Source organism: Gossypium hirsutum, chromosome A07 (assembly GCF_007990345.1).
Source record: "Gossypium hirsutum isolate 1008001.06 chromosome A07, Gossypium_hirsutum_v2.1, whole genome shotgun sequence".
Taxonomy (NCBI): Eukaryota; Viridiplantae; Streptophyta; class Magnoliopsida; order Malvales; family Malvaceae; genus Gossypium; species Gossypium hirsutum.
Window position 1 is genome coordinate 26,631,380 of NC_053430.1, and position 13,579 is coordinate 26,644,958.

Below are 13,579 nucleotides of genomic sequence, written 5' to 3' on the forward strand. Positions count from 1 at the left end.
AACCCAAAATGCAAACCAATCTTTATATATAATCTACCCTCCTAAAATTTAATAAAGAAATTTTAATTTCCAACCAGCCTAATCCTATCCATGGACATACATGAAAATTGCAAAGTTAATAAACAAAAATCCCTCCAAGATTCGAGAATTAGGGTGAAAATTGGTAGTTATTGTGGGTTTCAAAAAGGTTGAAAGAGCAATATCATCACACTTCCTCTTCACAAAAGTTGAAATCCTTTTCTAATCTTCAAATTTAAAAATGATTCAAAACCTAAACCAATTAGGAGCGTTATTGAGTTGACAAATGTGAGATTTAAAATGAAAATGGACACACTACCTACCTTGCTCCCCCCATTTCCACCCTATCTTTACCTTCATCCCTCACTTGTTTCTAAACAAATTCAATTTTAGGAATCCAAACCCAATCCTTTTGATTTCCTTTTTCTTTTTATCGGTTCAGTTACAAAACGATTTATTCCATATTTTTTTCCTTTTTCTTATTGTGATATTATTAATTTAGATTGTTTATTGCTTTTAAATACTACAAAATTTAAAGATTTGAATTTAGCATTTTGGGGTTTTATTTATTATTCGGATTTGATTTTTAGGTAATTTATAATATTATCGATACCCCTTAAGCTTACCCATCTAAATCACTTCATTTAACTTTAATATTATTAAAAATAAGTATTAATAATTGAAATACCACACTAGTTACAGTTGTTAAAATTTTTTAATGGAATCATATTGCAAAGTTAAACAAAAAAGCAAAAAAACAAAAAGAGACGAGAAAAAAATACGAATATAATAAAATACCACCCTAGTAAGTCTAATTTCCCAACAAATGATTGCAAGGGGTGGAAGTGGCCGTGCCAACCTTAAAAATCATAAACTTTTAATTTAATTTAATTTAATTTCTTTATGATTTATAAAATTTTAAATTAGTAGCTCTTAAAAATGATAAAAAAATTATTTAACTCTTTAAAAATTATAAAGATATAAACTAATAAAATGATAAAATTTTACTTTTATTATCATGAAAATATATAATTTGATTCCGATCCCCCAAAAAAAAATTCCTAGCTCTTCCACTGTGAGAGTGGATTTCTTTCCCAATCATTTGGATTGAATTCGAATCCGAGAGTAGTTATTAATGAGAGGACTTTGCTTAAATACTAACCTAATTCAAACAAAATTAATTTTAGACAATAAAACAGATTAATACAATTAAAATTATACCCAAAAAAAATTATCTAAATACAATATAATAAGTTTTTAAATGAATAATTGGAAGTTTGCAACCTCAATCGTATTATCAACTTTTAATTTGACTTTGAATGATCTGAAATAAAAAATTATTAATCCATATTCAAGTTGTCTTATTAGGCTATCATTTATCCTTTGCCAAGCAATTTCAACAAGTTTCACATATTTTAAATATCTTTTTAAACTCTTCAAAAAGTTTCTCACTATCCATGAAATCTATCAACAATTAGTCTAACTTTCTTTTACATAAAATCCATGTATTTGTTCCTAATATTAAAATACAAATTAGTTAATATAGTATTACAAATCAAATTAATACAATGTACATTGAATGATACATGATTTGTTAAAATTTATGTCGCAAAATTAAATTCAAATAATGCCGGATAAAAAATACAAAAGATATCTTAATTGAGAAAGTAACTATAACTAGCACATTGCTACATATGTTATCTTAATGCATACGAAGTACATGTTGAGAGAAAAAAAGAAGCGAAAGAATGTGTGTTGTGCTAGTTATAAAGATTGAAAGCGAAGGCTTCAACTTTTACAATAAATCCAATAGTTTAATGTGAAAAAAAAAAGACCCTTCCCCGACTGGTAGGCAATAGGCAGCTTTCGGGTAATGGAGATAGTTGTTGAAAACCAACAATTACCAAATAAAATTTGAGTCATCTAATTAATAAACCATTTACCAAATGGCACTACTTATGATCTTGAGCCCTAAGTAAAGAAAAAGTGGAAACTTATCTTTTCTTGGATTTCCATCTCTTTTTTCTTTTTCTTTTTCTTTTCTTTTTTCAGAGCTGGTCCAATAATTAATTATTCATATCCTATAGATTTATTAAGGAGATAAATATTAATTACTAGTTTTAAAATTACTCCATGTCTAGGATAAAGATTAAACTCTTTAACACTGATTAATATAGAAAAGATTCTTACCATTTTGCTTAATTCTCATATTTTTTTCTTTTCATTTTTAATGGTGATAATTATAAAGATATATCATTTTACCATGTTAATCAATTTCTTAGATTACTTCATTATTATCATTATTATTATTTATTTTCTAAAAATCCTTTTTGTTATCATTGGAATGATAACAACCTCTTGAAGGAATGATTTAGAATGGTCACTAACCCCACTACCACATGCACTTAAACATTTAATTAAGTTTTAGCACAAACATGGTGTTAGTTAAAATAAAGGTTCATTATCAATGAATTTAATGATGCCACCTTATCATAATATATAAATTTATTTTGAATAACATAATTTTATACGATTCAGTATAAATTAAGTTAATAAATTCCACATAATTAAATCATATTTGAGTATTTTTTTTATACAAATATTTAGAATTGTCCATAGTCCATCTTCTACATCTAAATAGAAGGATAAATATACTTTAAATAATCAAACTCACGTCTTCTTACGTAGATAACAATGTTGATAACAATCGAACTAGGACTCAATTAGAGTTGTCCATAGATTGAGTCGGGCCAAGTAAAAAATTTTAGGTCCATTTTCTAGACCCAGGTCCAGCCAAAAAATGGGCCTAAATTTTTACTCAAGCTTGACTTGACCCGCCCGTATTAAAATTTTTTATATAAAATAAATTAAAAAATATAATACATCAAATATACTATAAAACATTAAATAAATATTTTCCAACCAATGGAAAAAATAAAAAATATATATTTAAATAACACTAAGATAAGTGCAACTTAACAAGCAAATAACTTTAAAGTAATAGCAAAATTAATAATAAAATAAAAATTATACAATATCAAAATAATAACAATAAAATAGTAACAATATAATATTGAAAAACAGTGGTAACAGTAAAAAAATAGCAACAGGATTTTTTATTTTATGTTTTGCAAAAGCTTACTCGAGGCCTGAACCATTTAAAAAACGAGTCTTATTTTTTTCTCAACCCTATTTTTTGAATTTATATTTTTATCCAAATCTTTTCACTTTTCTAACAAGCCTTCGGACAAATCTAAGAGGCCCGACCTATGAATAAGTCTAAACTGAATGAGTAATAATATTTGAATATGAATTTATTGATTTGACCTATTTTTTTTATGTTAAAAAAAGATGGGTATCTATTGTATAGGAGAAAGATTTGTACTAATATAGAAAATTATATTATATTGGGAATTAAAATAAAACTAAAATTGAAATGCATTATACAATTCCTTCTAAAGCATAGTGTAATTAAACATAAAGGAAAAGAAAAGAAAAGAAAGAGGTTTGGGGACGTCAATTTTTTATATATAAGAATAATTGCCACAAACATTTGAAAATTAAACTATTTAGCAGCAGCAGAAAGCAATTAGTATAATATAACATTCATTTGTCTAAGAATTCAACGTTCAAAAAATTTAAATCCTTGGTATGGTACCAAAGCAAACAGGTTCGGATACGAGCGAGGTCCCATTAAGGAGCGGCCTTATCGGGTCCCATTTCACGGGCCTTGGCCGGCATTTACATTTTATTTATTTTCAAGGATCGGAGCTCATTCTAAAATGACCCCCGTCTTTCAAATTGTTTCAAAGACAAACGAATGAGATATCGCTTTATAGAGTAGGAGAGCAACGTGGCATGCTACTGATGACAGTTATTAACAAACTTATCATGTTTACTTTTGCCAAATTTTAAAGCTTCCACTCTCTCCAAGCTCAATCGAGTACTTGACAGACCAAGTCGCACCTTTGAGCGCGTGCAATTCATTTTAATTTCCTACCGACTCGCTTGGACGGCTCGATCACAAGTCAAAAAAAAAAATACCCAAAGCACATGTTAAGGACCCGGACGGCTTAAATTTCATGTTATCACATAACCTGCTCTTAAAACAACAAATAATAAGCTACGCTTGTGTCTGGTTAAAAATGTTACGTTTAAACTCTGATCTTCGTTTTGGATATAGAGTTAGTAATTAGTATCCTTTTAATAATTTTATAAGATATGAAAGATTAATTATTAGAAATATCTTAAAAAGTAAAAAAAATATTATTTTAAGAATTTTTTATTTATTTAGATCGTGTAGTTGTTAAGTGCAGATAAAATTGTAACAAAAATAAGTAAAATTGAATAAAATAATAGTGATATTTAAAACCCATTTAAACATGAATGAAAGTTAACATTCATGTGATATTTATGTAATATATAAAGTAAGTTAAAATATATTATAACTTTCTGCATTTATCTATAATTTAAAATTTAATTATTATACTTTAAATGTTAAAAAATTTTAAAAATTTTATTTTAAAAATTTCAGTCCAATCATTATTGTTATTTGTAATTTCTGTCAAAATTTGTCGACTTAATATATTTACATTTTTATTAATGATATGTAATGTCATATAAGAGCAGCCTAATTAATGTCAAATTAACAAATTTTGACGAAAATAACTAACAACATTAATGATTGTATTAGAATTTATAAATTAGAAAAAATAAAAAGACTTAGTTTTAATTTTTAAAATATAGAGACTAAGTTTTAAATTTTTATATAAATACGAAAGACCAAATGTGTATTTTAACCTATGATATATCACACTACTTTAAGCCAAAATATTTATAAAAAATATTTATATTTATCATATAACTTGTTTAATTATAATACTATTTAATTTACTTATAATGTGTATTAATTATTAGTGCATCAAATATAAATAATTTCATTTTTTGTTGATTGCCCGATAAATTACCATAATAGTTTATTGCTAAGCAAATTAAAAAAAAAAGAACCAAGGAAAAAAGGTAATTTATTCCATGAAAAAAGGGCAGACAACAAATAATGAAGCAGGAGTGGAGAATAATGTGAATGGGGACACTCCATATTTTCATTTCAGCCAAAAATGGAAATTAATTGAAGAATTGCACAAAACTTAAGCAATCAACTCCGTTTCTTAATCACTACAAATGAAAGAGAACCATTAATCAGCTTCCACTATGAGTAACAACAAAAGGTTCCTCAAATTTCTTCCCTTCAAATCACTTATATCTAATTAAGAAAAAAGTATGGACCCCAAAAAGAAATTAAGAGAAAGGTTAGTTGGTGCTTAATAACTTGATTAAGATGAAATTTATGCAAATCTTTCATTAATAGAAACAATAGAATGGATTAAATGTTCAAAGATATGTTCTTCACACACGTTTACCACCAAATATTTTAAGGTTATATTATACTCAAAGTCACTAAATCATTAGAAGTTTATTTTGAAAGTTTTCATTTAAATTATTAGACTGTTAAAACGATTGTTATATGTCATTCTCTATTTGCACTGTCTACATCAATCCAAAGCTCTTATTCTCCATCTCTTTTATAGTTCAATTTTTTCCCATGAAATAGTTTTAAATGTCATGAATCTGTGAATCAAAAGTTAAATAGTTTTCTTCTACAATCTTCGACATTGACTGTTAAGTCGACTTAGGTCTAAAGTATGTTTTTCTACTCAATGATGGGTACCGATTCATTGTACAGATTATTGAACCGTTGCTTTTTACTTGTTAGTTGAATTTATAAAAAAAAATTAACAGCCTAATAATTTAAAATTAAATTTTTCAATAATTTATTGACCATTTTATAACTATATTTTAGGAGATGAATATGATATTGTTATATGATAAATGAGATGATAGCAATGGCATGGTGTTTATTGTAACACAGTAAGTGTAGGGCCCATATTTGGCTAAAAATGTGATGTTTCGCAAATCCCAAAGAGAAGCTTTAATGTAATAATGCAAAACAAATGATTAATGGTTACTAATTATACATTTAGAAATAATATGAAAAATTATTAGTTAAGAAATGAGAGGGTGAATTTATGCTATTTTTGAGGGAAGTGAATGCTTTTGGCTCACATGTTAAGTGAACCCTACAATGGGTGGCAACTAAGGGCATGATTATATTGAAGGATTAGAATTGTAGGGTGGCCATCACCTTTCTGGTGCACTGATGTGCAGCTTCATGTTGTGAAGATGGGAAGCCACATCATATAATGCATGCATCCACATGCCTCACCTTATCCTCATTTCTCTTCAATCAAGTCCTTTTTGTCACTTTAACTATCAACTTTAACGTTAAATATTGGCTTTGATCTAATTTATTTAAAAATATTTATTAACCTATACATACCTTAGATCGAAGTTGGCATTAATACTAAACCTGAGGACTAAATTGATGAAATGATTTAATAAGTTTGAAGATATGTACATGAAGTGTTGGTGAAGTGGGAGTAATTTCAAGAATATTTATTGGGATAAAAATGAAGGCAGGAGAGGAATATAAATAGTCCCCATGTTATGTGGGAAAAGTTAAAGTAGGCGGCATGGCCATGATGAAGATGATAATTATTGTTGTTGGGTGCCCAATTTTATTAATTGGAAAAATGTTAAGATCCCAATCCCAACTGGAAAGCAACAAAGCCAACCCCAATTCTAACCGCACTGTTAAAAAAAAACATTGTAGAGATATATTACTTTAATTTTAAGGAAAGGCAGTTTGTTACAAGGACAAAACTTGCCCATAGGTAGTGAAACAATTTCTAATTAAACATGTTTGGCTTAACAATAATCAATCAAAAGTAAATAGAAGAAAGATCATCAACTTCACAGGTTGTCTTCTTTTTTTTATATAAATTATGAGTGGGTAGGGCATACAGCAGTCTGAAAAAATCATGAAAGCATTGCACTCTTCTTATTATATCTCATTAATGGCCCAAATACTTTTGATGAAAAAGACTATGATGAGAGGTTAAAGTGCAGTTGTTTTGTCCTCATATTCCCCTTCCCTTACAACCATGCCCATGTCCTTCATTATACTGTGGATAGTGGTACTTGCTGCTACATATTTTTCTGCTGATATTTTGCAGCACTAATGTCAAAAAGAAGACAACATTATAAGCAGTTTTTATTTTATTTTTTTTCCTTGTATTTTTTCGTGATTCTAAAGTGCTTATCCTACTCCACACAGGCCCCCAATAATCTGAGAAAGGAAATAATTAGAAAGAAATAAAATATCTAGAGCATTGAAGTGGAGGAAAGTGAGCTCAATGTCCTAGCAGCTTTCAGATTAGGGGATTGGGGGGGATTCAGGGAATGTCTTTTTATTTTTTGAACTCCAATCCCATGTGTTAAAGTGATGTTATGAACTGTTAATGACATGTAACGTCTACAAATGAACTGTCTTGAATTTTTGGTTCTTTTTCGTAACTTAATTGTCCCGAAAAATAAGGAAAAAAAATGCATGCATGCATGCTGTTGAGAAAGGCACTAATTAGGGGCCTCTAAGTTGTCTTAGTCTTCCTATGAGAAGATGAAGCTCTAGGGATCCCCTTATAATAAGGTTAATGAGTTGTCAAATTATGCCCACTTTCAGCTTTATTACTACACTTATAACTGGCATTGAGATGGAGATGTAAGAGGTTTGATTCCTATATTAATCAACCACATCATGGTCCTAGAGTTTTAGGGTGGAGTGCATTTTAAGAGCATAGAACCACATTCTAATCTGAATACGCATTTGCTGCAAATGGGTGAGTATCTAATCAAACATCAACTAACAAGATAGATCCTACTACTTTATGAGTGATTAGACATTTTTATTTATCAAGTTTGTTTGATTTAGATATATGTAGGCTAAAGTTAGAAGTTGGAGTGGCTAACATATACAAGATCAAAGCATCATGACTAATGCATTCTCTCATACTAGTGGGTCTACTTTTGCAATCAGAGGAAATTTATATTGAATGGGAGTCAACGAGCTTAGACTAGAATCTTGGCTTTGCTAAAACCAAAAACAATTTATAGTACTACTTGGTATTTAAAGCCAAGCATTATCGTTACTCTTGGAGTTGAATGGTCTAATTTCCTTAGTGATTGGGTGAAATGTTACATCTCAAAATCCCTATCCCAACTATTCTTATCCTTGCAAATTGGGATCCCCATCCAAAATTCCTTATACTTGCTGTGAAATCAAACATGTGTTTGAATGCTTTTGTGCTTTGTGAAGGAAGTTTGGGACTTTGGGTAGCTTAGCTTAACTTAGACTTCAGAACAAAAGCCCAAAGATCCATTCAGACAAAATTGATTACGGTTTATGTTGGGAGATGGGGCCCGACCTAATAATTAACCAAGGACTAAAAGTGAACCCAAATAATCAGATCATGCAACAAGCTAAGCCCAAATTTGCACCATGTGGTGGACGACAGAACTAGAATCTGAGGAACAACGAGGCATAGGCAAAGCAACCATGTGATGAACAGTGGCACCCACGTTGCAAGATCCTTCCCTAAAGGGCCAAGCAAGAAAATTCCAATTTCTTCAAATTAGCTGACCTTAGGCAAATCATTATGGCGAAATACTAGCGATAAAATAAATAAATAAAAGAAGTTACATCAAATCAAGCCAACCCAAGTCACTTAAGTAATTGTACTTATCTACCTAGTTTTTTTTTTTATGAATATATTAAAAAAGTATGATTTTCATCATTATCACTGTCAGTATAACACGTCCACACCTTCCTCGGAAGCTTTGATCTCAGAGGACGAGGAAATGAAGACGGAATGAATATTCGCTAAAAGGCTACCAGAAGAATACAAACTGTGACAATGTATCACTACCAAGAGGATGCATTGCTGCCGGGCCATATGCCAGGAGACAAGTGCCTATATCCTTGGTTGAGCATGATGCACCCTTATAAAGTGTGAGGCTGTGGATCAGAAGGGAAAAGATTGACAAGAAATCGATGAACCATCTCAAAGCTGGTGAATGTGATAACAGCTGCAGGTGTGGTCCTGAGAAGATTCGTTGCACACCCACGGTAGAATCCAGCAAAGCCTTCTTGCTGAAATACTTTTCTGATGCAATCAACCACACCAGAATAGCGTTTCTCAGAGTGATGTCCCTGTTCCTGAAGCCTTGAACGTACCACCTATATCATGCAAGAATCCATAACTAAACAGACACTAGAAAACATATTTAAATGTAGCTCTCAAACTAGGCAATGCCTTTGGGCACACAAGAAAACATGGTCACAGCAATCAAAACATGCTACCCATATCTCCCCCCCCCCCCCCCCCTCTTCCAATCTTTTACATGGAAAGTGCAATGCAGCCTTACTCAGCAGAAATGAGCTGTAAACAATCATCCATCATACCTCATGTGGGTAAGTCAATGTGGATGCAAATATTTTGGAAACTGATGACGCAACAGCAACATCACGTGCACCAAGTTTATCCATTGGAGTGTTATCTGCTAAGGCCCCATTAAGTTAAAATATATTTAATAAGTAATAATACTTAAAAAATGTAGATTTTTAATAGTTAAAAGATGTAGATTATTAACCTTGGTTCGCTAAATAGCATTTGATCTTCTCGTAAGTTGGAAACTGAATGGCAACATGACTAATACCAGCTAATGCGGGGACAAGACCACTGTTCATCATGCAAAAATCTGACATCAAGTTCCAGTAAAAAAACATTCGCTTGGAAAACAGAAGAATTTATCAATTGCTTTTGAATGGTGCTTCAATACCTGTATAGGCCCCGAATACCCTCCTCACGAGCTATTCTCCTCAAAGCAGAAAATGTACCCCTATAGGGAACCACTCCAGCTCTCATTCCTTGAGTCTACAAAAACAAAGGTGACAGATATTAATGCATAACAGCTCTAAATCTATTATCTTTAAATAGCAGCATAATACAGTTATAGAAAAAATCAAACCACGCATATGGTACACCTAGATTATAGATACAAAATATATCACCACAAAACAATCTATTACCCATAAAGGCAAACCACACAGCCTAAATAATACTAATCAGTCATCCATCCACTTGATGCGTGCAGTTTCTTTCTTGTGTGTGAATAAACCATCTGTGTCCTCAGATCTTTTCTCTCTCTTCTTTTGCATTACATTTCTGCTCCTTCAAAAGGGTTATTACTTGAGTCTGGTATGGACTTCCCAGTTCTTTAAACTTTTTAGGGTTGGTAAGCAGTGCGAACAGAGGTAATTATCACAAGCAACGAAAGAGAAAATACAGATGATAGTTTCTATATCCTGTAACAAACTATAGCTGCCAAGCAATAACAGGCAATATAACTTGGAAATTTAATATAAGCCACTATTGCGGCATAGAGCATGCTATGCTATCTAGAAATTTTATTTCTTTCATCATATGTCATTACATAGTAAAATATAAAGTATAAACTTAAGATACTCACTTGAAGTCTTGTCTTCACAACCCAAAGAGGATTTGTGAAACAGGTTGTTGCCGCTCCAGCACCAGATGCAGCTAGCATGTTAGCACCTACAGAGAGTTGGTGCTTCCCATCTTAACATGCACCCAAAGGAGAAATATGTCAGAAATTAAAAAGAACATATGCAAGATGACAAGTATAAAAACGAAAATCTAAAAGGAAGACAGATGGTCCAATTAAGACTGAAATTATGAATCTTATGAGCTAGAAGCACTGACCGTTAGAACATAGACAGTCTTTGAGCTGCTCATACATTGTAAAATATACCTGCAACATCAATTCAAGCAAACACCAAAAAGGGTTAATAAGAGAGAGAAGAAAAAAGACCTAAACTCAATAACCAAGGTTGTGTTACACATCTGCATTAAGGGAATACTTTATTACAGAATAATAAAAGCATCCACAGAAATCTGATAAGTTAGCTAGGGTTGCTATTTGAATTACTTCAACCATAAATCCTAAAAGAATCTAACCTTCTCCAAAACAGTGTATTAACATCTGCACTAATTATCTTGTTGACTAGTGATTCAGTATTTCGCATGGAGAAAGAAACCATGTTTTTACAGTTATAACTCAACCTTGTGATTGGATACCTAACTCTTCAATAGCAAATAAAATTTTGCTTCTCCCGCTTGAATTTAGAACAATTACTGAATAAAACAAAACAACTGCTATAATACACTGCTTGTTTAAATAATTTACTCAAAAAGTATTCAAACAGGCACCTTAAATTTTATGCTATCAGAAGTTACTAGTGAGTCATTTGGGTACTAGTGTAATAACATGAGGAAAATGTTTATTTATTACATATGTATTACAATAGTTAGATATAAAATAAAGAATAGTTAATACAAATTTAAATTTGAAATTCGAAAGATGAGTAAAAACTCTTGTAAAAATTAAGACCTCTTCAAAATAAGTGAAAATTTTTCCTTCTCTTTGCTAAAAATAAGTCACAGGAATAGCTAAATATTACCAATTAAATTAGTTTACTGCTCACTCATATACCAAAACATGCTTAAAATATAGTACTCCTACCAAACATAGCATAAAGGTAATAAAAAGCATCAGAATTTTAAATGTGTTGGATGTGAAAACTTCTGCCCCAACTTTACATTCTTTCAATAAGGCTATTTCCATGTATTTTGTAAAATTTTAAGCAATAAATTAAACCTGGCATACATGCTATAAAAATGGGAGGTGGAAAGCAAAGAAAACAGGTGTGGGAACTATAAAAAAAAATCCTTTCTTTTCTTAGTCTAACTCGGCCTAGAGCATAATTGCATCGTTGAAAAGGGGCAGTTTGTTTCTTTATCTATATGCAAAATGTGACTTTACCCAAGTTGTAAATGAGACTATTGAAAGTGAAAATATTAGGACAGGAGACAGCGTGGAAGTTTAAAACCTTTATCTTCAGATAAGTTTGGGAGCGGGGGCACATAAAAAGAATCAGAACAAATAAACACTCATCTTTTAATAACGCAAATATGCAAAAGGATGGTTTCTTTAATTAAATAATCAGCTGATCACGCAACAAGGCCCCAAAATCCAAATCTACTTCTCACACTCAAGAGAACGGTACCAAGATATAAATTTTAGGATCAACAAAGAACCAACAAGTATTCCACTTCATTCTTTAGACCATTGACTTAAATAGAATTGAAACATCCTAAACTAGAAACAGGGAATACACAACTTACAGCCCAATTCGGAAGTAAAGCGAGTACAGTAGGAGCAAGTCCACGGTACATGCCACGCAAGCCTTCCTTCTGAAATATTTGTTCCAAGCTACCAACTATAAGACTACCTGATCAAATAATTAAAAAGAAGAGTAAGAAAAGAAAAAAGAACATTTCTTTATTAATTTTTGTTTAAATCAAATGATATGAAAGTAAACCAGTATTACATACGTCTAATGGTTGAGTTACCAAGCTTTGGCAACCCATGAACTTGTAATCTCGTCTTTATAACATCTAAAGGACACACGAATGTTGCAGCAATAACACCTACGCGTGAAAAAAGAAGAAGAAATCAAAATTCAGCTATTGAGATAACGGCTTACAGGTTGGGGAGGGGAGGAGGCAGGAAATAATTGAGATACCGGCGGCAGCGCCAGCACCGGCATTGCAAAGGAGACTCCTGGAATTAGGGGGCTGGGAATCGTTGGTCATTTCTTGAACTTATTAAATAAATCTGAAAAGAGGGGAAGGTTCTAGGCAAACTAAAGGAGTCCTCTATCGAGAGGGATATGGCGGAGAACCAGAGTGGCATTGCCAGAGGATAAAGATCTCGGGTGGGAGCTGCGTTAGCTTGAGAAAAACCGAGTCGAAACGCCCAAGTTAGGGTTCGTCCTTGGTCGTTGGAATAAGGGGATGGGATGAGATCGAGAAATTGCCCATGGGATTTGGTAAGAGAGAGAGAGAGAGAGAAAGTTTCGGTCTTCGAATTTTAAAAGGTGAGGCCTTTTGTCCGGCTATCATCAACCTATCAGTTCTCAGCCGGACGACTCGCCAAACTTGGGGACCCAATCCAATCAAAAGACCTCTCACCCACTTCTGAGTCAAATAAAATAAAAATAACGTTATAATACATGCACATTCCTTGATCACAATTCTTATTTCTTAATAAACTCTTTCAATGTTTTATTTGAGGTTAGATTTTATGATTTATATTTGAGATTGGTGGTTATTTGTTTTTAATATTTGTGCTTTTATAAAAAATGCCGTTAATTTGTTCAGTTTTGCAATATGTATTTTTGCACCTATATTCAACCCTACTACAAGAAATTCAATCAAAAATAGCAAATATACCATGAAATCCAACCAAAACCCGCAAATAATAATACAAAATTATACGAAAAATATATTATATAAATTGTAAATGAATATTCAAAATATTCTTACAATAATGTTAAAAGTTACCAGAAAACAAATGTCTAATATGACGGATTTTGAAATTACTGAAACATAGTCATCATAGATTGAAGCTGTAGCTGGAGTTCATTGTATTTTCTGTTCTGTTCCGCCTCCCTCGCTGCTGC

The 13,579-nt window shown here is 31.5% G+C and overlaps 1 protein-coding gene across 2 annotated transcripts; it reads right to left on the reverse strand.

Annotated features, from left to right (window-relative positions):
* Positions 1-8,699: 8,699 nt before the first annotated feature.
* LOC107953057 (nicotinamide adenine dinucleotide transporter 1, chloroplastic) lies at positions 8,700-13,091 on the reverse strand. 2 transcript variants are annotated; one of them, XM_016888283.2, is made up of 9 exons: positions 12,641-13,091; positions 12,450-12,545; positions 12,240-12,346; positions 10,758-10,806; positions 10,504-10,613; positions 9,814-9,908; positions 9,625-9,713; positions 9,437-9,531; positions 8,700-9,211 (listed from the first exon to the last, which is right to left on the reverse strand). In XM_016888283.2, exons 1-9 carry the CDS (start codon positions 12,708-12,710, stop codon positions 8,975-8,977), a joined length of 948 nt encoding a protein of 315 aa, XP_016743772.1. In that variant the 5' UTR covers positions 12,711-13,091; the 3' UTR covers positions 8,700-8,974. The 2 variants fall into 2 exon arrangements, with proteins under 2 accessions (XP_016743772.1, XP_016743773.1); XM_016888284.2 differs by lacking the exon at positions 12,450-12,545 and having other exon boundaries at positions 12,602-13,088.
* Positions 13,092-13,579: the final 488 nt, after the last annotated feature.